Below are 21,120 nucleotides of genomic sequence, written 5' to 3'. Positions count from 1 at the left end.
AATGTGTTTTGTTATTCTGAGAAGTAAAATGGCGCTGGCTCGATAAAGATGTGAAAACTACGTCTCTCTCTCTTCATTCACCTACAGGTCCACAGTGCTCTTCAGCCTGTGTATCTCATGTGACCGCTCAGATTCCCCTAGGTCTGACGCCGGTTACACTAACACTACATTCTAAAGGATGAGGGCTCTCTGTGTGTGTGACTAAGTTAAAGTAAGTTTTATTGTTTATTAAGACTCTAATATTATCATCTGACTTGTTTAGACATTGTTTACTCCCACTTGCTTTGCTTTCCTGTATGTACATGTTAGAATATTTTCTGGGTGTATTTTAGGTCTTTACAGGTCACGTGACTGTGTTATAAGTTGTGGTAAACTGTGAAATGTGTAGCTAACTTTATTCAGCTTTGTAAACTGTATTCCTGTGTGTTATATTGAGGTTTACACATCTTTTATTTGTACTGCTAGATTTCATTTAGCTTCTGCGTCAAGTCAGATGCACCGAGATGTAATTAATACTCTCTGCTCATGCGCACTTCAGGTGATTGGTCCATGTGGTGCAGTCGCGCCTGTATCCACTAGATGGAGACAAAAACCACTGAATCATCTAGAATCCTTTCATTATCCATTAACCCTTTACATACCTCCACATTGGCTGTTTTGCTGTTTATTTGGGTTTTTTGACTGAGTTCATATATTTTGATGGTTTGATTCAATGTTTATTCTTGAAATATATATTTATATATATCTGTACAATATAAATGGTGTTAATATTATTATTTGTACATGATTGGTGATATTAATCATATTATTATTTGTACATTATTAATAATGTCATCTTATTATTTGTGTCCTTTAAAGAACCAAACACATACCCATAATTATTTGTACCCTCACCATCATCCCTGCCTGTAAACCAACTTCAATAATAAATACAATGGTAACATTTTCTCCTTGCCCTTCTCTCTGACCAGTATTATCCCCTTCAGAGTGTCCCACTCTATCACAATCTCAGAAACTGTATTCTATACTTTCACTTTGTCAAATATAAATCTATATAAAATGCAGTATGTAAATATCTGAGCCTGCACTTATTGTTACTTTGTGCACTGATACTGGCTACTCTGTATCTGTAAAACAAACATGATCAAAACACTAATTTTAGAGAAAAAAGTCTCCATAAATGTGTGATATAAAATGTGAACCAGTCACTGAGCTGTCAGTTCATTGATGTGACTTTATTTTATGACTGTGTAATTGGTTAATCATGACCTTGTAACTTTTACAACTTAAACTACCTCTTTTTTCACTTTAGAATGACATTGCAGGATTTGATCCATAGTGATGCTCTGGTCCCTTTAACTGCCTGCAGCCCATGAAGGTGAAGATCCTAAAGGTAAAAGCCCAGACAGCAAAACATGTTTAATGTTAAATTATGGTCAAAAAGGTTGATTTTTGGTTACGGTCGACAATTGATGGTGAATCAACCATCAAACAATAATCCAATTCTAGCCAATAACCAATGTTGAAAAGATGTCATTGAATCAATATTGTTTTGTGGTTGAATTTTAATGATTGAAATGCCAACGTCTAATCAATGTTGAATCAACATATGCTGTTTGTCACCCACTCCCCCCCTCTCCTCCTCTATGAGCTCTGGGTGAGAGCATTTTATCATGGGCGGGGTCTATCGAGTTTTAAAATTAAGCACCGTATGTTGAGGACAACCCACTTAGCGAGCAACGTCTATGGATGTCCAAGACAAGTTGATATCACGTCAGCCAGTCCAGGCCATGATCTGGACATCTTTATCACAGCCAGAATTAGTTGATCAATGACAATGTGATTATACGTCCAGCATAGCAACAGGCGTCACTTGTTGTATGTGTTCATGGGTCAAGGTTGGTCCAGGTGAGACTTTATGAAATTCAACAACTGCCTCTCAGTTCAACAGTTTGACCTGTGCATATGAATGTATTTAGCATGGCCACCACTTAAACACTTCTGGGGCTAAAGTAACAGTGGATAGGAAAGGAGGTACACTGTAAAAAGTAAAGTACATTTACAAGAAAAATTCTGTAATTTTGCACAGATTTTTCCAGTTTTTCATTAATACAATGAAATGCTAGTAGATTTACTGACATTTTCAGTAATTTTAAGTTTTCTGTTTAAAATTACGGTTAATTAACCATAATGTAAGATTACATTAATATTATGTTTTTAATGACATTTTAACTGTAATTTTACATACAATTTTCTGTATTTTTTTACAGGTTTATGACCATTTTCCATAATACAATGTAATAAATGTAACTTAACAGTAACCAGAAGTAATTTAAATATTTACCTTTAGAATTACAAGTATCTAACATAATATGATATTACAATATTAATATGTTTTTAAAGGTAATTCAACATATATCTTTAATATTCAAATTTGACATAAAATCTGATGTAATTTTACAGATCTTTCCTAATAATGAAAATAATGAAATATATGTAAAATTCCAGAAATGTTTTAATCCAAGGTGAGTACCCTCTGAAACACAACACACAGACAATGGGGAAAATCAAACTGTGATTGTAAAACAGAAACAAAAAATACCTCAACATTGTTTATTTATTTTATCAATACATTTTTGTTACTAAAACTAAACATTATTTTGCTATTTAATTCCCTGTGAGTGTGTGGTTTATTTTCTGGTATTTTAAAGGTTACATTGAGATTTAAAAGTTGATAAGTTACTATACATTTTATTAGAAGTAAAAAAAAAAACAGTGTATTTACCTGTTTTTTTTTTTTTACTGAGAAGAGTCACCATCGTTAAAAGTTATTTAGCATCTCTAGGACTATTTCTTTATTTCTGTTTCTACTGTTTACCATTTTTATTCATTACCAAGTAAGAGTACCCAGGATCCCGCCCATTGTCTACCACCACCTTAAATAGTATTAAAACCGTGGTCACCTGGGACGGGTGTTACCCAAAGTTTTACAAGTAGTGATATGATACTGTACTTTTACAGTAACAGTCATGTTTTGATAGATAGGGATAAAACTCCTTAGTGATTATTATTGTTCTTGTTGTGTTTGTATTCTTAAACTTTAGTGAAATGTAACTGTTTCTACAGGGATGGTGGGATACAGCTTAGTGCAGTATTGTGCTGCTATACTCCTTATGTAAAGCAAAGTGGGTCCTTTCTCACCCCTGTCACAGGAGCGTGCACGTAGCCAGGCTGAAATCACCTGGGATAAGTGAGTGAGTTATAGGTATAGAGTTTGCCTATATTATAAAATGAGTGAATACAAAGTCGTGTAACATAGATTAGTGACTGAAAATGAAGGCGGAGCTTCAATGTTTAAGTGTTGTTTCTCATTATTTTGAGTGCATTCGAATGTGAAAATGTTCTGCTACTGTGTGTGTGGGTGTGTGGGTGTTTGGGTGTGGCAACAGCTTCAGGTTGGACTGGTTCCACATATTTTATCCAGTGAAGTAATGACGGTGTGTTCCAGGCACACACCCACACACAAAAGAACACAAACAAGTAAACAAAAGTTAATTTAAATAAAGATCTTAGTGACAGGTTCAAAATATAAATGATTAATATTATTAGATTAAAGGCATTGCACTAATAGCTTTAGCCAAAATAAAAACAACAATAATTGAACTTAAACAGCTGCAGCTTGAAGACTTTAGTACAAACTGTAACTTTGATACAAAACAGAAACATTTAAAGTGGCTCTAGTGATAATTTAGCTCATCAAGTATTATTATTATTAATACTAAAATGTTTTACTATTGACATTCACTTTTTGTGAAAAGATCCAAAACTTCCAGATTAAACAATAAATTATAAAATATCAGTAATGAACACACATCAAGCTAATCCTAACTGTATAAAACATGAATTATGATGTCACTCTTTACATTTGCATTAAAATACACAGTTATCTTAAAATTATGTTAAACTTCAATGAAATAAATTAATAAACCACTGTTGCCATGCAATCAGCGTTTCTGTTTAGTGCTAGCTGCTAACAGCTATCACTCTGCTAGCTGCTATCGTATTTACATATGTCATAAGTTAATTAATATGTAGTGTTTCTGTCATGGTCCAGTGTGGGTGTGGACCCAAACGCAGAGAGAGAAGGAGGCAGAATGCAGGCGTAGCATTCCTTGAACCAATCCATGTTTATTTACCAAACAAAAGTAACTTAAATCCAACGAGGCAGGAGGTACAGGGAACAAAACACAGCAGGACACGAGGAGGAGAGACAACATACAATGATCCCACAGTCATACTGTGTCCAAGCACACAGCTATATAGTGAGGGAAGCTTGATTGGGAATGGGCCACACCTGTGTGGAAACATGAGGGAGCTAATCAATCACCAACCAAGCACACAGACATCACTGGGGGGTGAAGCCACAAGCAGGAACACCTGAAACACAGACAAGAGTTAAACTAGAACACAGAATAAACAAAGACTCAGAACAAAAGTGCTAAACACAAACAGAACCTGACAGTTTCTTTTCTAAATCAATCTAATGAATAAATAAAGGATGAATAGTTGAGATTAAAGGACCCACTTCATAAATAGTTACACTTAAATACATAAATACAGCCACTCTAACTGATCAAAGGCTTTCTAAAGCATCTAAAGCACAGGTGTCAAACTTAAGGCCCGGGGGCCAAATCTGGTCCTTGAGAGCATCTTTTTCCAGATTCACAGTGTTTATTGTCATGTACACAGTAAGGAAACATGTTTTCCTGAACAATGAAACTCTTACTTTACTGTCCACACTGGACGCCACAAAGATTAAAAACAAACACATTTGAAGTAAAGAACAAAACTAAACAAGACAAAGAAAAGTTTAATAACAATAATTATAATAATTAAAAAGTAAAAACGTCATGGACTCTGGGAGCAGCTTCAGGTTGGACTGGTTTCACATATTTTATACTGGGAAGGAATGAGGGCGTGGAAGAGTTCTCACCACACACACACACACACACACACACACACACACACACACACACACACACACACACACACACACACACACACACACACACACACACACACACACACAGTCACAGAGCAGACACACACACACACACTGATGAAGAACTGACCAACATCTGAAACAGGAAGGACAGCAGACCTCCAGGAACAAACTCTGCAGAGAAAAGGTTTGAGTCTGTGTGAGCGAGAGATACATTTATGTATTTATAGATATTATGTCCATGCATGTATGTATATATATATACATATGTACATGTACTGTATGTATATATGTATGTACGGATGCACATGTGTCTATATGGATACATGTTTTTATTTTTTTGTCACATACAACACAAAGTCAGAGACAATTACAGATAAAATACTATAGATCATAGACAGTTTTTACAAATCGTAGATATTATAATACAGTAAGTGTGTGATATTATAATAATTATAATAATGTGCTATTAGAGGGTGAGGGGAGGAGCCAACAACAAGTTAATAATAGACTAATATGTGGGGGAAAGGCAGGGGCGTAGCTCCACATTTTGGACCCTGGGTAATAACCATATTGTTGGGCCCCTCCTGTACACTTTTTTTTCACCTGGAAACTAAACTAGTATTCTGATATAAACTTTTGTTTTTTCTTCACATTAACCCAGGAGTTCTCAACCTTCTTTGGGTCGTGACCCCATTTTAAAATCACAAATGTCCAGTGACCCCTGAGACATTTTTTATTTCTAGAGTTAGTTTTTGATCATGTTTATTGAAGTGTGTTACAGATACAGAGTATCTGCTCCATCAACTCTGCTCAGAAAACTCTTTAGTGCTCAGATGTATTAAATACAGATGCTCTGTGAGTCCACGGACAAGTTGGTCAGTTTCTAGACAAGCGCGCGCTGACCACGGTGTTTTCTCCCATCATCACATCATTAGCTTGTTTCACATGTTCACACATATATATATATATATATATATATATATATATATATATATATATATATATATATATACACATACGTACACAGACACATACACAATAGATTGAGAGAAGAGAGGGAAAACGAGAGAGAAAAAAGAGAATTAAATAAAAATACATTACTTCATTAATAAATAAAACTACATTATAAATAAAAGGAAGGGGGATCAATGATAGTTTCAACCTGGAGCCCAGCACCCAGGCCCACCCACAGGTCTCCTCTATACCTCCTTTTTCTGTTTTGTTTCAAATCAACTAAAGAATATTCTAGAAGTAAATATACATTTTATTGTGTGGAGACAGATTAATTTACCTGACATATATCTATTTTAATTCAACATGCCAGCTAAATATTTATGCTTGATATGTGGCAAGAAATTAGCAATTAGCATGTGTTGACTGACATTATGTGTTGTCAAATTCAAGATATTTTTTTTTTTTTGTAGCCCTTCAAATACGTTATATAAAATAATATTCTTTACATAACATTATTCAATATAATTTTAACTGTATAACATTTTATACACTATGCAGGGCCGTGCAGAGACCTTTGGAGGGGCAGGTGCTCAAAGTTAAAAGGGGGCACATGGAGCACTATTGATAATAGCCAATGACAACATTTAAAGTGTTGCTAAGCAACAGAGGCAATAATCATAATAACCAGAATCATAAACAATGACAACAAGGGAAATTGTGAGATAAAAATAATAAAATGAACGGTTGTAAATGTACTAATATGTGCTTGTGTGAGGTTTAGTGGATAGTAAAGGAGGTGTAGTGGTGATGTGGTTGGTACTCAGAGAATAAAACTACAAATACTCATGGATAAGGGAATAAAGGATCATAAACAGGATATTTAAGGTACACCTCAGAGGGATTAGGTGTGTGAGAAATCTATGAATGAGAACCAAATGGAGGGTGTTTGGGGGTGGGGGAGGTGCTCTAACAGAAGGTTCTTCTAGTGTTTGATGTGTTTTACTTTTTACATTTCCAGTTAATGAGGATAGTATATATATAGATATATGTAAAACACTGTATATAACCATTTCCTCTTTTATAACACTTAGAACATCATTGTACATTTTGTTATATATACAGTATATATATATATATATATAGTGTGTGTGTGTGTGTGTGTGTGTGTGTGTAGGTGTGTCTCTGCTATGGATCAGGACACGGTGCAGGAACAACATGAGATCCAGACTGAAGATCAGAGGTGAGACCCCGTCAGAGCTCAGCACTCACACCTCTGTACATCAGTGTTACACTGTGTGTGTGTGTGTGTGTGTGTGTGTGTGTGTGTGTGTGTGTGTGTGTGTGTGTGTGTGTTCAAGGACCAGGAAGCAGCTCATACCTGGACCTGGACCTGGACCCAGCTGTGTGTCCTTTAGAAGTGACCGGTCCATGGACACACCCATGCACTTCAAAGGAGGTCCATCTACTGACCCACAGTGAGTCCACATAAAGAAGGTTGCTGGTTGTCTTCCTGATGGTCCAGGGGCCTCATTTATTGATCCGTTCATAGAACTGGTTCTAAATACGTTCAGACCAATGAAATGTAGAATGTGCACCAGTACAAAAAGAATCAGTATTTATGAAGCGTGTGGACAGAGGTCGAACACACAGCAGTGTTGATTCATCTCTCAGTCCATGTGGACTAAAGTGTCAATCACTTTTCTTTGTTTTCACACTAAATACAGTCACCAACTATTTCCTCAGTCACTAGTTATTATTATTAATAATTATACATTATTATAATTAGTTCACCACCTGATAAACACTAAACTTTTACAGCACATTTTTCAAACACTAACACACTTTAGGACCAATGCTTGTTAACAATATAAAATAAACTGTATTAATCTCTGATCAATGAATGGATGATATACTGTGTGGTAAACAGAGGAGATAAACACGTATATTTATATAAACATATTATTACTGACATGGAGACTGTGATCATCTCAATAAAAGTACAGGATACTTTACAGTTTTTTATTGATAACAATCATTGGTGGAAAGTGAAGTCACATGATCTAAACTCTGACACATGTCCATCTGTCCAAAGCACAAATGTTGGTAATTACTGTAAATGACTGATTTAGTCTTTATTACTTCATATACAATCATTTAGAACCATCAAAGATCTTATTTTATAATCAAACCTGACATAAATCATTCAAAATTAAAGATCGGATGTATTTAATGTAATGCTCTTTGTTGTTAGTATTGTGTAGTTCAGTGTGTGTTTCCATGGTAACACTGTGTGTTAGTGTTGTGGTTCAATGAGCTTCTGTTGAGACGTGTATGAAGTGTTTAGTTGATGATGAGATTAACTGTTGATCTGAGATCATGATGGACATGTGTTAGAGTTTAATGTGTGTGTGTGTGTGTGTGTGTGTGTGTGTGTGTGTGTGTGTGTGTGTGTGTGTGTGTGTGTGTGTGTGTGTGTGTGTGTGTGTGTGTGTGTGTGTGTGTGTGTGTGTGTGTGGGAGCAGCTTCAGGTTGGACTGGTTTTACATATTTTATCCAGTGAAATAATGTCCCAGTAGAGTCCCAGCATGTGACCAAACAAACGGTAAAAACTACTCATGTTGGTGCGTTAAAGTTTTATTTTGACAGTCTTCAGAACAACAAAGTAGAACAAACAAACACTAAATTGTGTAATTCTTCAGCTGAAAGTGTGTAGGTTGAAGCAAAGCTTATATATACAGTACCTACCCTATCACAATAAAACTAAACATGGTTCTCTACATAATATCACACACACAAAACATGAGCACAGATTTCTTGTCCATGAATCATTATTTGTACACACATCTCATCCACTGGGCTCTTAGTACCGATAACTACTGTGCTTGGGTCAGACGTGAGTGAAAGTGGCATTCCCAGGGCTCCTTGTGGTTCGACAAAAGGAGGGGCTGTCCACACCGCTGAGCTCCCGGTAGTGCTTCAGAGAATAATAAGTTGTTGACAAAACACTTGGAGGTAATTTAGTTTCGTGGAACAATGTCTTTAGTAGTGAGGATGATTGTAGTGAAGCTTGATCTTCAACCATGGACACAGGCTTCATGTCAGTGATAATCATGTGGAGGATGTTCTCAGTCACACAGCTTCTCTCTGTGGTTGCATCATGTGTTTGTTATCATGAAGCCTGTCATTGTTTGATGTTTTCTGATCAAATGACAAATGTAGTATAGTATGAGTCTACTACTCAATAATGAACTGGTTTTATATACAGTATTAGGTTAAGGCATGTTAATAGTACAAAGAGCAAAACAAACACACACACAAATGCGCATTAATCATCTTTTATCATATTGCAAATACATTCTAAACCATACGATTAATAACTTTAACCTTACACTTTGATAAGGAAACAGCCTGTAGCTACATTTCAAAACAAACTTACTAATACAGAGTCCAGACTGGTGAAATGTACAGATCATATATCAGATTGGATCAAAAACTGAACAGAAAAAAAACCCCAGTACCATTATATCAATGGTCTTGTTTTTTTAAATGTGTTTTAAGAAGCAGTAAGACAGTTACCAATGCCACTCCCTACCGATAGTCACTAGTCACAAATATGCACATTTATTGGTATTCTGTGATCTCTCTACTCCACCTGCAATGCGCAGAGTTGTGTCCGTGTTAATGTCACAGACTCCGACTGATTTCCCATCTCCAGCGGCGTTCAGCAGGGCTATATGGGGCAGCCCCTGATCTCTTCAACTGCATCATTAACCATCTGATGTCCAAGGTTTGTGAACGTGTGCCCGCAGTGTCCTTCGGTAGCTACCGTCTGACTGACCTGGAGTATGCTGATGACACCATCTTGCTCAGCACATTCTACAGCCAGTTAAGAGATGCCCTGGGCATATACAGTGAAGAGGCAGAGAAGCTTGGCCTTCAAGTGAGCTGGACAAAGACCAACTTTATGCATGTCAGCGATGGACTAGTTCCACCCCCTCTTCAGCGTGGCAACAATATTGTTGAGCCTGTCATGATATTTGTATATCTCGGCTCCACAGTAACAGACACTGGGGACCTACAACCAGATATTACTCTGAGAAGAGCTCTGGCAGCTTCAGCTCTGCAGTCTCTCTGGAAACCACTCTGCATTGCTCCATCTCACGCAAAACAAAGCGCCAAATTTTGGCAGTAATCTCCATCCTGCTTTGTCGCTCAGAGACTGCCCTCACCACAGGAGCCCTAATTAGTAGTTAATTTAGTATATGTATGGTGTTTTCATGTTTATTTATTATTTTTGTATACATACAGTATATATTTTTTTTTGTTTTAAATGTTTTCCCTATTTAGTGTGGTGCGTTAAAAAGCCAGGGTGAAAAGTGGCCCGTTGAGAGTGGTAAGCACCCCAATCAAAAACCCCCCACCTGGCTTCCCTATCTGGTGGAGTGAGTAGTGAACATGACTCAGCACGATTGATGGACTATGTTTGTTATTGAAGTGGTGCTGATGTAAATCTCAGCAAACAGTGGAAGGTGAAAGAGAAAAGGCTTTGTAGGAATGGTCTCCAGTGTGTAGGAGAGTCTTAGACAGTGTGTGATCTTCAGATTTATGAAGAATTGAATCCAAATAAAGCATCAGTCCAACAGACTTGTTCTCCTGTTCAGTGGAAACATGCTGAGATGTTCCACACGTGAGCTGAGCTCCAAAAGCTGCTCCACACTCACTGCACTGTGGCTCTGCAGGACATCACCCACTGTTACTGATGTTTACATGATGTTAGCAGAGCTTCCTGTGCTTTCCTCCAGCTGCTCCTCAGCATGTCTGAGTGTCTGTGTCTTCTCCACAGCAGCTTGGAGGGTGTGGATGGTTCCTCTGGAGCTGAGCCTGACTCCATCTTTACGGTGTGTACGTCTACAAAGACACTAAACCTGTCAGCCTGTGATCACTGTACACACACACACACACATACACTGATGATTGGAGCAGACCTTCACTCATCATCACCTTTAATGTGTTTGTGTTCCAGCTGCTGGAAGACAACATCATCAGCTTTGTTAAGGCTGAACTCAAACACATGCAGAAGATTGTGGATGGAGATGATCCAGAATGCTCAGAGAGTCAGATGGAGGGTGAAGATGAGGAGCAGAGGAGGAGCAAGGAGGCCTTTCTGAACATCACACTGTATTTCCTGAAGAGGATGAAGCAGGAGGAGCTGGCTGAGCGTCTGCAGAGCAGTAAGAGTATGTGAACATCTTCACTGTGAGGAACATCACATGAAGGACACAAAGCTGGCTTTTCTTTTTCAAAGCATGATTCAATCAGTCACATTTAATCTGAGGAACCATCCAGACTGAGAACATCACACACTTTGATCTCCAATGTTCAAACCTGCTCTGACTTCTCCATTTTAACATTAGGTTTGTCTTCATTCAGGAACAAAGGCTCATCGAAACCAACGTGAGCTAAAGTCCAAGCTGAAGAAGAAGTTCCAGTGTGTGCGTGAGGGCGTGGCTAAAGCAGGAAGTCCAACCCTCCTGAAGGAGATCTTCACAGAGCTCTACATTACAGAGGGAGGGGGTGGAGAGATCAATCAGGAACACGAGGTCATGCAGATGGAAACAGCATCCAGGAGATCAGACACAGCAGAAAGAGCCATCACACTAGAAGAGCTCTTTAAAGCCCCTCCTGGAAGACCTCGACCAATCAGGACAGTGATGACAAAGGGCGTGGCTGGCATTGGGAAAACACTCTTAACACACAAGTTCACTGTAGACTGGGCTGAAGACAAAGCCCAGCAGGAGGTCCACTTCACATTCCCACTGACCTTCAGAGAGCTGAACGTGGTGAGGGGGAGGAGCTTCAGCTTGGTGGGACTTGTTGATCACTTCTTCTCTGGAAGCAAAGAAGCAAGAATCTGCAGCTTCCAGGACTTCCTGGTTTTGTTCATCTTGGATGGTCTGGATGAGTGTCGGCTCTCTCTGGACTTCCTCAGCACTCAGACCCTGACGGATGTCTCAGAGTCCACCTCAGTGGAGAGTCTGCTGATAAACCTCATCAGAGGAGAACTGCTTCCATCAGCCCGCCTCTGGATAACCACACGGCCTGCAGCAGCCAATCAGATCCCTCCTGAGTTTGTGGACATGGTGACAGAGGTCAGAGGGTTTACGGATCCTCAGAAGGAGGAGTACTTCAGGAAGAGGTCTACAGATGAGGAGCAGGTCAGCAGGATCATGTCCCACATCAGGACGTGTCCTAGCCTCCACATCATGTGCCACATCCCGCTCTTCTGCTGGATCACTGCTACAGTTCTGGAGGACATGTTGAAGAGCAGAGAGGAGAGAGAGCTGCCCAGGACTCTGACTCAGATCTACAGCCACTATGTGGTCATTCAGAACAAAGTCAAGACAGTGAAGTTTGATGGAGGAGCTGCCACAGATCCACACTGGAGTCCACGGAGCAGGGAGATGATGGAGTCTCTGGGAAAATTGGCTTTTGAGCAGCTGCAGAAAGGAAACCTGATTTTCTATGAGAGTGACCTGACAGAGTGTGGCATGGACCTCAGAGCAGCCTCAGTGTGCTCAGGAGTGTTCACACAGGTCTTCAGAGAGGAGAGCAGCCTGTACCAGGACAAGGTGTTCACCTTCATCCACCTGAGCCTTCAGGAGTTTCTGGCTGCTCTTCATGTCCATCAGACCTTCATCAGCTCTAAAGTCAACCTGCTGGAACATAAACCACAGAAGAAGAAGAGCTTCAAGGTGTTCACATTTCAAAAACCAACTCTGAACCTTCTCCATCAGAGTGCTGTGGATGAGGCCTTACAGAGTCCAAACGGACACTTGGACTTGTTTCTCCGCTTTTTGCTGGGTCTTTCACTGCCGACCAATCAGAGGCTCCTACAAGGCCTGCTGACACAGACAGGAAGTCACTCACAGACCAATCAGAGAACAGTTAAATACATCAAGAAGAAGCTGAGTGAGAGTTTGTCCACAGAGAGAAGCATCAACCTGTTCCACTGTCTGAATGAAGTGAATGATCGCTCTTTGCTGGGGCAGATCCAAGAGTCCATGAGATCAGGAGGTCTCTCCACAGAGAAACTGTCTCCTGCTCAGTGGTCAGCTCTGGTCTTCATCTTACTGTCATCACAAGAACATCTGGATGTCTTTGACCTGAAGAGTTTCTCTCCTTCAGAAGAAGCTTTTCTGAAGCTGCTCCCAGTGGTCAAAGCCTCCAAGAAAGTTGAGTATGTGACTTTAGAAGAACATGTCTTTAATTCTGTCACAGACAAACATCTGTAAGGTTTCTCTGATTCTTCATCAGGGTGAGTTCCTGTGGTCTCTCAGAGAGAAGCTGTGCAGCTCTGTCCTCAGTCCTCAGCTCTCAGTCCTCCAGTGTGAAACATCTGGACCTGAGTAACAATGATCTGCAGGATTCAGGAGTGATGCTGCTGTGTGAAGGACTGAAGAGTCCCCACTGTAAACTGGACTCTCTCAGGTCAGTGAGATCACATGTTCCATCAATATTGTCCTGTTCCTCATCTCCACACTTGTTTCCTGAGTTGTGGATGTTTTTCTGAATCCAGTCTGTCAGGTTGTGTCATCACAGAGGTGGGCGGGGTTTCTCTGGCAGTAGCTTTGAGCTCCATCTCCTCCAGTGTGAGAGAGCTGGACCTGAGCTACAACCATCCAGGAGACTCAGCAGTGAAGCTGCTCTCTCAGACACTGAACACTCTGAGGTGAGACACATCACAGAAACTCATCACATGTTCACATCAATCCCCATCACATGTGTGACAGAGAGCTGTATCAGAGGAATGTGATGAAGGTGTGAGAGGTGGGACACTAAAGGAGGAGGACTGGGACAGGTTAGAGGGATGAAGGACAGAGATAAGAAGGTAGTGAGGAGTGAGGAGAGGCTGAAGAAGAACTATGAGGAGCTGATGAAGGAAGGAGAGAGAAGATTAGAGGAGGTGGAACCAATCAGTGAGGATTGTGTTCATACAGAAATATAAATATATCTTATGAAATTACATTTTAATTATTGCTCTGACACAAGTTATCAAGTCAAAAAATTAGGATGAACCGAAATATAAATTACTGGCTGAAGCCTGAAAAAAATGATTGCATTTCCAGCTCTACTAACCACCAAAATTAAAACATTGCAATTGTATAAATCAAAACCAATGTTTCAAATAATCAATCAATTAAAGATAAGTAGGAGATTTTTTTTCCAGATACACTTTTTAAGTTTTTAGTTGAAATTTTCTTAATGTTCTAACATAAATTAAGATCTTATGTGCTCTAAAAAAGGAACAAATAAAATCCATCATGTGAAGCAGCTGTAAACCTGTAAAAACTTTGACCAATGAAAAAAGACGGTTCGTTTTTTATTTACCAATCACGTCTCTCTGTCTCCCTTTTCGTTCTCCACCCCTCATGTGCACGAGCCCACACTCAAATTGTGTCATTGGTGAGAGACTTAAAACAGAGTTTTTAGTCACGTTTTTTAACATACAGTATATAATGATAAAGTTTAGTGTTTACTTACTGCTGAATGAGACAACGTAGTTTCTACACAATACAAACAATGAGCTTAGATCCACTTCTGCAGCAGCTGTGCTAATGCATGTGAGTGAGACGGAGCACAGAGGGGCGGGGGGTAAGCTACATTCAAAACCATGCTAGCTTTCAAAAATCACCTACCTTGCCTTTAAAATATGAAAATATTTATTTACCACAGACATTCCAACAATGCATGATGTAAAATAAAAAAATAAAATATTTAACTTTACCCACTCATACAATTATTAAAACAGAAATATGTATGTTTTTAAAATGTTTTAAATTTATTTCAAACTGTAGACTTATGTTACAAATATCATTGTTTAACAATTGTTAGAGTTTTTGAGCTAACTCTCGTGTTCAGTACCTGAGATTTTATACAGAGAGACATAGTCAGAAGTTTTGCTGAATCAATCAATCAATTTATTAGAGATGAACAGAAAATGAATCAACAAGTCATAACAAGTCAATAGAAAAACATACACTCATCTAAAACATAGCTGTGGTCCTCAGGGTCTGCTCACTCCCTGGACCCCAAACATAGATTTATCAGTGTTTTTATATATTTAGAAATCAAATGATCAGCTCCTTGTAATTAGTTAAAGATGTCATTTACTGGTGATTTAAAGCAATACAAATTATGTTTAAGATTTATTGATTTATTCATTATTATTGATCATTTAGGGGTCTATGGTGTCTGTTTAGGTGATTTATTTAGGTATATAGAACATGAGTTGTTAAACATGTATTAAGATTAATTGTAAAATATGAATAATCTTATTTGTTAATGATTTAAACTTTGTGCATTTTGGGTCAAACTGACATTTTAGTGTTAATCTGATTGTCTTGTTTATATCTGATTTGTCTCTTCGTTTACGTACATGGTTGTGTTGTTTTTAGATTTAGATTAAGTTGAAATCAGATGTTCTGAAACTGTTTTCCTTGTTCTGAAAATGACAGCTAACAAGTTGATCTGAATATATTTTATGAATAGATTTATTGAGTATAAAAATATCTAATTATAGTATTACACACAAAAAGAACCCATGGATAATAATTCATTCTAACATTTCCTCTCTTCACACTGTTTAACACATGTTTTAATATGTTATATTAACGTTTTTTTTTTAGAAATTATAATATCAGGTTACTTAAAGTAAGCTTGTTAATTTATTTTAACGTTATTTTTCCTTTAATTTATTTTAAAGTTATATTCCTATTTTGTTTACCATTGTTAGAGTGGGCCAAAAACTTTTATTTAACTTTATTACATTTAGTTGGATTTACTGTTAGACCAGAGGTCTTCAACAGGGGGTCCGCGACCCCTAGGGGGTCCGCGGAGGTACTGCAGGGGGGTCACAAAAGTTTTGGTTAATTAGATATTTAAAAAAAAAAAAAAAAAATTAGACATTTTTTAATATTCTCCCCCGCAATTTTTTCAATAAATTGAAATGTCTTTAAATACACATTAACATGAATCCAACACACTGTAGTGAACAGATAAATGGAGGCAGAAGATGTCTTTCAGTCAGCAATGCACACGTTCAGCGACACACAGGAGCTCTATCAAGCTGGGCACTGGTTCATTCACCTGTCCCATCATACATTAGTGACTAATGTATACCATCCATAGCTGGTTTGAGGATTCACTGCCCATACTACATGTATGTTTAAAATTAAAACATGAATCTGTCAATTATGTTAATAGTTCAGTATTGTATGCAAGATAACAGGTATGTTTATGCATGCCAGTGGCACTAACAAGCATCAGTAATTTTCGTTTCCACATTTATGTTGAACAAAAATGTCCATTTGAACAGCTTTTATGCAAAATGTTGTTACATGCAATTTGACAGACATCGTTGATCTTGGCAGGTATCAGTTTATTATGTTATGTTTATGAATGGCAGTGGCATGGCCACCCTACTCACTGTACCTTGCACATGTTTAAACTAAAAACAAGAATATATAAACCTGTGTGTTATTTGAATATCTTAGTATTGAATGCACAATAGTACATTTATACATGGCACTATAGGACCAGTTTAATATAAAACACAATTTTATACAATATATATAGGGGGTCCCCGCTCCATCTTTCCATCAGTTTGGGGGTCCTTGGCCTGGAAAACGTTGAAGACCCCTGTGTTAGACTATGTTTTAATATAAAAAAAAAAGTTATAAGTAGAACAGAAGATGATTTGTGTTTAAATTTAATATACATAATAAACTTGAAATTAACCACTTATATTTATCCATAAAAACAATAACTGGAATACATGCTCATCAAAATCAACCTTATAAAACATCACATGATTACAAAAGGAGTTGTAAGAATTATTCAATACAGATTTTATGATTTCTTTATTACATACAACAACATAGTGAGGTGAGTCTATGATTGCTATGTAGTGTGTGTGTATTTTATTTTAATATCACTTCTCTTTCCATGTGAATGTGAAAACCCACAGCAGGAACCTGAACTGATTGATTGATTGATTGATTCTTATTTCTTAGTTTGGAAAAATACATTCACGGTCCTGCCTGCCCACAGCGACCAATCAGGAAATGACTTTCAGAAATTAATATCAATCTTTATCAAATTTATATGGAAGCTTTTGAAGCACAAATGACAAAAACACGTGATCACCCTCTAATATAAACTGTGCAGAAATAATATATAAATATAATATAGAAACTTTTGTTGAATAAAAATCAATTGAAGCACAGTGATATTGCTTACTCATTTAAATTACAATTATATGAATCCATATTAGTTAATTAGTGTTATTCTATCAGCTGTTCTATTTCCTAACTGAGCAGGTGGTTTGTTTCAGATTATTTTAATTTATATTTAAAGTAATTTATCATTGCCCTCTCTTGTAACTTATTATATTTTTAAAAAAAATAAATAAATCATAATTAAAGTGAAACATAGACTAAATCAAATACGTATCCAATGGTTTCTGTTCTCAGCTGGTGATGTCTGTATCCTGTGAACAAGAAACTACAACATTTATATACATTTCAAAGGTTGATTATGATTTTTTTTAAATATTTCAAATAATAATTTCTATCTAATTCTATCCATCTCTGGTCTTTGGAGAGAGCAGACGTGTTTTTCATTCGCTCCGATAACACAACCTTGGCTACAGCTGGCTACAGCTGAACAGCCTGAAATTGGGCCCAAGACTGAAGGAAAATGGTGAAAAAACCGCAGGGAGGCCCTTCAGAACCCAATTCGGGTTTGGAAGAGGTCAAGGAGATGATATGCGAGGGTCTACGGAACCTATCTGCCGAGATAAAGTCGTTGGAAAAGACACTGGAAAACTCACTGGAAAACCTACAAAGCGAAGCAAAGGTACTGAAAGAAAAGAATGAAAGAAATGCTGAAGAGATAAAATTGTTGAATGCCAGGGTTGAACAGCTGGAACAAAAGGAAAGAGAGAAAGATGTCATCATCACAGGCCTAAAGATAAAACCCAGGAGTTACGTGAGTGACGAAGAAACAAAATCGATTGAACAACAGGTCATTGACTACCTGGAGTCGAAGGACATTGTCCTGAACCCTGAAAACATCAACTCCTGCCATCTCCTGCCAAAGAAAAATGATAACAGAGCTGTAAAAATAACCTTCACGAATATGAAATTCAAAGGACAACTACTGAGGCAAGGAAATAAACTCAAGGGAACGAAGGTGTACATCAATGAAAACCTGACGAAACAAAATGCAAGCATTGCATGGAAGGCACGCCAAATAAAAAAAGGAGGAAAAATTGTGAGGACGTGGTCAAGAAACTGCAGGATTTATATCCTGGAAGAAGAAAACGGAAAACCAATCCTCATCAAAACGATGGAAGACTTGGGAAAATACGAAGGATCCACCTAAACAACAACATTACTGATAGTAATCATGGATATGGACCCAGATCTATATAAACACTGGAAACAAAACTCAGACTGTGATTATTTTACAAAGACAGAATTAAATGTGGAAACCAAGAGTAAAAAAGGTCTGTCATTTATTCATTTCAATTGCTAGGTGGTGGGGGGATTAAGGATTACATTAAATTTAAATTCAAAGTGTTTATTGTCATATGTGCAGTTAAAAACACGTTTTCCTGTACAATGAAATTACTACATTGCTTATGAACTAATAATGTGTTTATACAAGTTAAATCTAACAGTCTTGTGAACTAGGATATAATAATGTGTTTATACAAGTTGGATCTGACAGTGGAGAATACAACACTGCCAATATAGCTGACAACAGCTGGATTAGCCTTGATGTAGAGACAAAACAAGAGACATTCCCGAGTGGTGACGTCATGGATGAAAAGGGAAAAACCTTCCAAACACCTTCGAAAGAGGAACTATTCTTGAACTGGAGGAATGTTAACAACGTCTGGCAGGGAACAAGGCCAACACGAACAACGATAGAGAGGAGGGGGAATAAAAACAAGACAGCACTGACTACAGATGAGAATACACAACAAAGGACTGTTCTGAACAACTCAAGAATGTTTGACCAGAGAGACATGTAAACCCATGTAAATTTGCGATGGTAAAACAGGGGACGGGACCCAGATAAGCGATGCTTCTCTCGTCTCCTTTTTCGGCATGTAAAAAAAAAAAAAAAAAAAAAAAAAAAGTGAATGTAACCATGTCGGAAATAAACTGAATAAATAAAAAAAAGAATAAATATTTATATAGATTACAAGGGAACACATTTTTGATTGTATTTATGTCTTTATTATCTCTCTAAAAAGTCCTAGTTAAATCTATAGACCACGTACCATGTACAGTTCAGCCCCCCCACCTTTTATTAGACGTTTTAAGTGGTGAGGTTGTTTTTATTACCTCAGGTGATCAGCCACTGTTCTGCATTCTGGGCCAGGGTCTATACAGTATATAGTATATATTCATCAATATATGAAATAATTTTATCCATGTCTGTTATTAAGATCATTTGTTTATTTACCTTTTAACTAAAAAATATGACTTTTATTCAAGCTGCAACTGTAAAGTGTAGGGGAGTGTTACAAAAAAATTAAGTCAATCAACTCTATTCATTAAAAGATAGAAAACAGTATGAAATCTATAAATATGATATCCAAAAGTTATTCTAATTGTAAATTCAAAAATATCAACGTATGACCAACAAGAAAAAGTTTTTAGTAATTCCTTAAATAGAAAGATCCTAACCCATCTTAAATTATAAATATTTAAAGAATTAAACAATAACTGGTATGTGTGTATGTATGTGTGTATATGTGTATGTATGTGTTTATGTATATACAGTATGTGTGCAAACAGCTATCCTTCTATCACATGATCACTCACTCAAAGACACGCCCTGGTACATTTTTCACTCACAACACATTTCTCTCAGACATACATAAAATGTCATCATCCATCAATCAATCACTCTATGACACGCCCACTGGCACACTCACACTCACAACACGTTTCTCCCATACATACAGCGTGTCATCATCCTTATTCATTCACCCACACATACATACAGTCTGACCCTACATGGGGTCATGGGGTCAGACTGGAATTAAAATGGGGTTTAAACGTCTAGTAATTGGTTAAAAAGTAGATAAAACTCATTAAGATTTTATTTTAAAAGTTTTTTGAATTATTGTTTTTCAAATATACAATACAAATACAGTAAATATCAAATAACTGTATCCTGTACTTTAACTTTCTTAAATAAATAAATCTAGTTCAAATAAAATATGGTATATAAATATTGAATCCTGGCTACTCTGTATCTGTAACACACTTTAATAAAAATGATAATTTTAGAAAAAAAAAATGTCTCTGGAGTCGCTGTACATTTGTGATATTAAAATGGGGTCACGACCTAAAAAAGGTTGGGAACTTCTGGGTTAATGTGAAGACAAAAAAAAGCTTATATAATAATACTAGTATAGTTTCCGGGTGAAAAAAGTGTAGATATAAAAAGTTACAGGAGGGGCCCAACAAGATGGTTTGTACCCAGGGCCCAAAATGTGGTGCTACGCCCCTGGTGCACACACAGCCAGGGTCTGTAACACACAGACATCATCAGTTCTCAGATGAATATATGCACTATTAGCTAAACTTCACACTAACACTATAACAATGCAATAGATTAGATCAGCTGACATGAACCTGAGTCACTGCACCATCTATGTTTGACTCCAAAATCCTTTTATGTACACCACAAGGAAATAATCTGACTATTTAAACATTATTTAACAACTCTCCACATCCATTACACACAGAACACACAATCAAAATAACACGCTCCATCTCCATCACCACCACCACTTTGTAAAAATACTGTAGTGTGACGTTAAACTGTACGAATAGATATGAAAGTGTACGGTGGCACCATGCTCTTACTTTGAGCTGCAGGGAGGGTTGCCATGGTTACAGGTGTCCAAATGTGGAGGTGTGCTCTGGGGGTGTGGAGATAAAGTCTCTCATGAGGGAACGAATGTCCAGGGAGTTCAGAATCTGTGTGTGAGTGTGCATCAGAGAAAGGTGTGTGAGTCTTTTCTGGGTTATGGTGCTGCGTACCCATGTCTTCAAAAGTCAACGTGAACCTGTGTC

At 37.5% G+C, this 21,120-nt stretch overlaps 1 protein-coding gene across 1 annotated transcript in view; it reads left to right on the top strand.

Moving 5' to 3' along the window:
• The first annotated feature begins 11,150 nt into the window (after nt 1-11,150).
• Nucleotides 11,151-21,120, top strand: part of LOC114460052 (NACHT, LRR and PYD domains-containing protein 12-like) — a 50,350-nt gene continuing 40,380 nt past the window's right edge. The window contains exons 1-4 of the mRNA XM_028442085.1: nt 11,151-11,196; nt 11,390-13,196; nt 13,274-13,447; nt 13,536-13,688. Of these exons, the coding sequence (XP_028297886.1) occupies nt 11,154-11,196; nt 11,390-13,196; nt 13,274-13,447; nt 13,536-13,688 (2,177 nt within the window). The 5' untranslated portion in view covers nt 11,151-11,153. The remainder of the gene's footprint in view (nt 11,197-11,389; nt 13,197-13,273; nt 13,448-13,535; nt 13,689-21,120) is intronic.

Source organism: Gouania willdenowi, unplaced genomic scaffold (assembly GCF_900634775.1).
Source record: "Gouania willdenowi unplaced genomic scaffold, fGouWil2.1 scaffold_384_arrow_ctg1, whole genome shotgun sequence".
Classification (NCBI taxonomy): domain Eukaryota; kingdom Metazoa; phylum Chordata; class Actinopteri; order Blenniiformes; family Gobiesocidae; genus Gouania; species Gouania willdenowi.
Note: the sequence above shows the minus strand (reverse complement) of the source record. Positions and strands in the feature narration are given on the sequence as shown.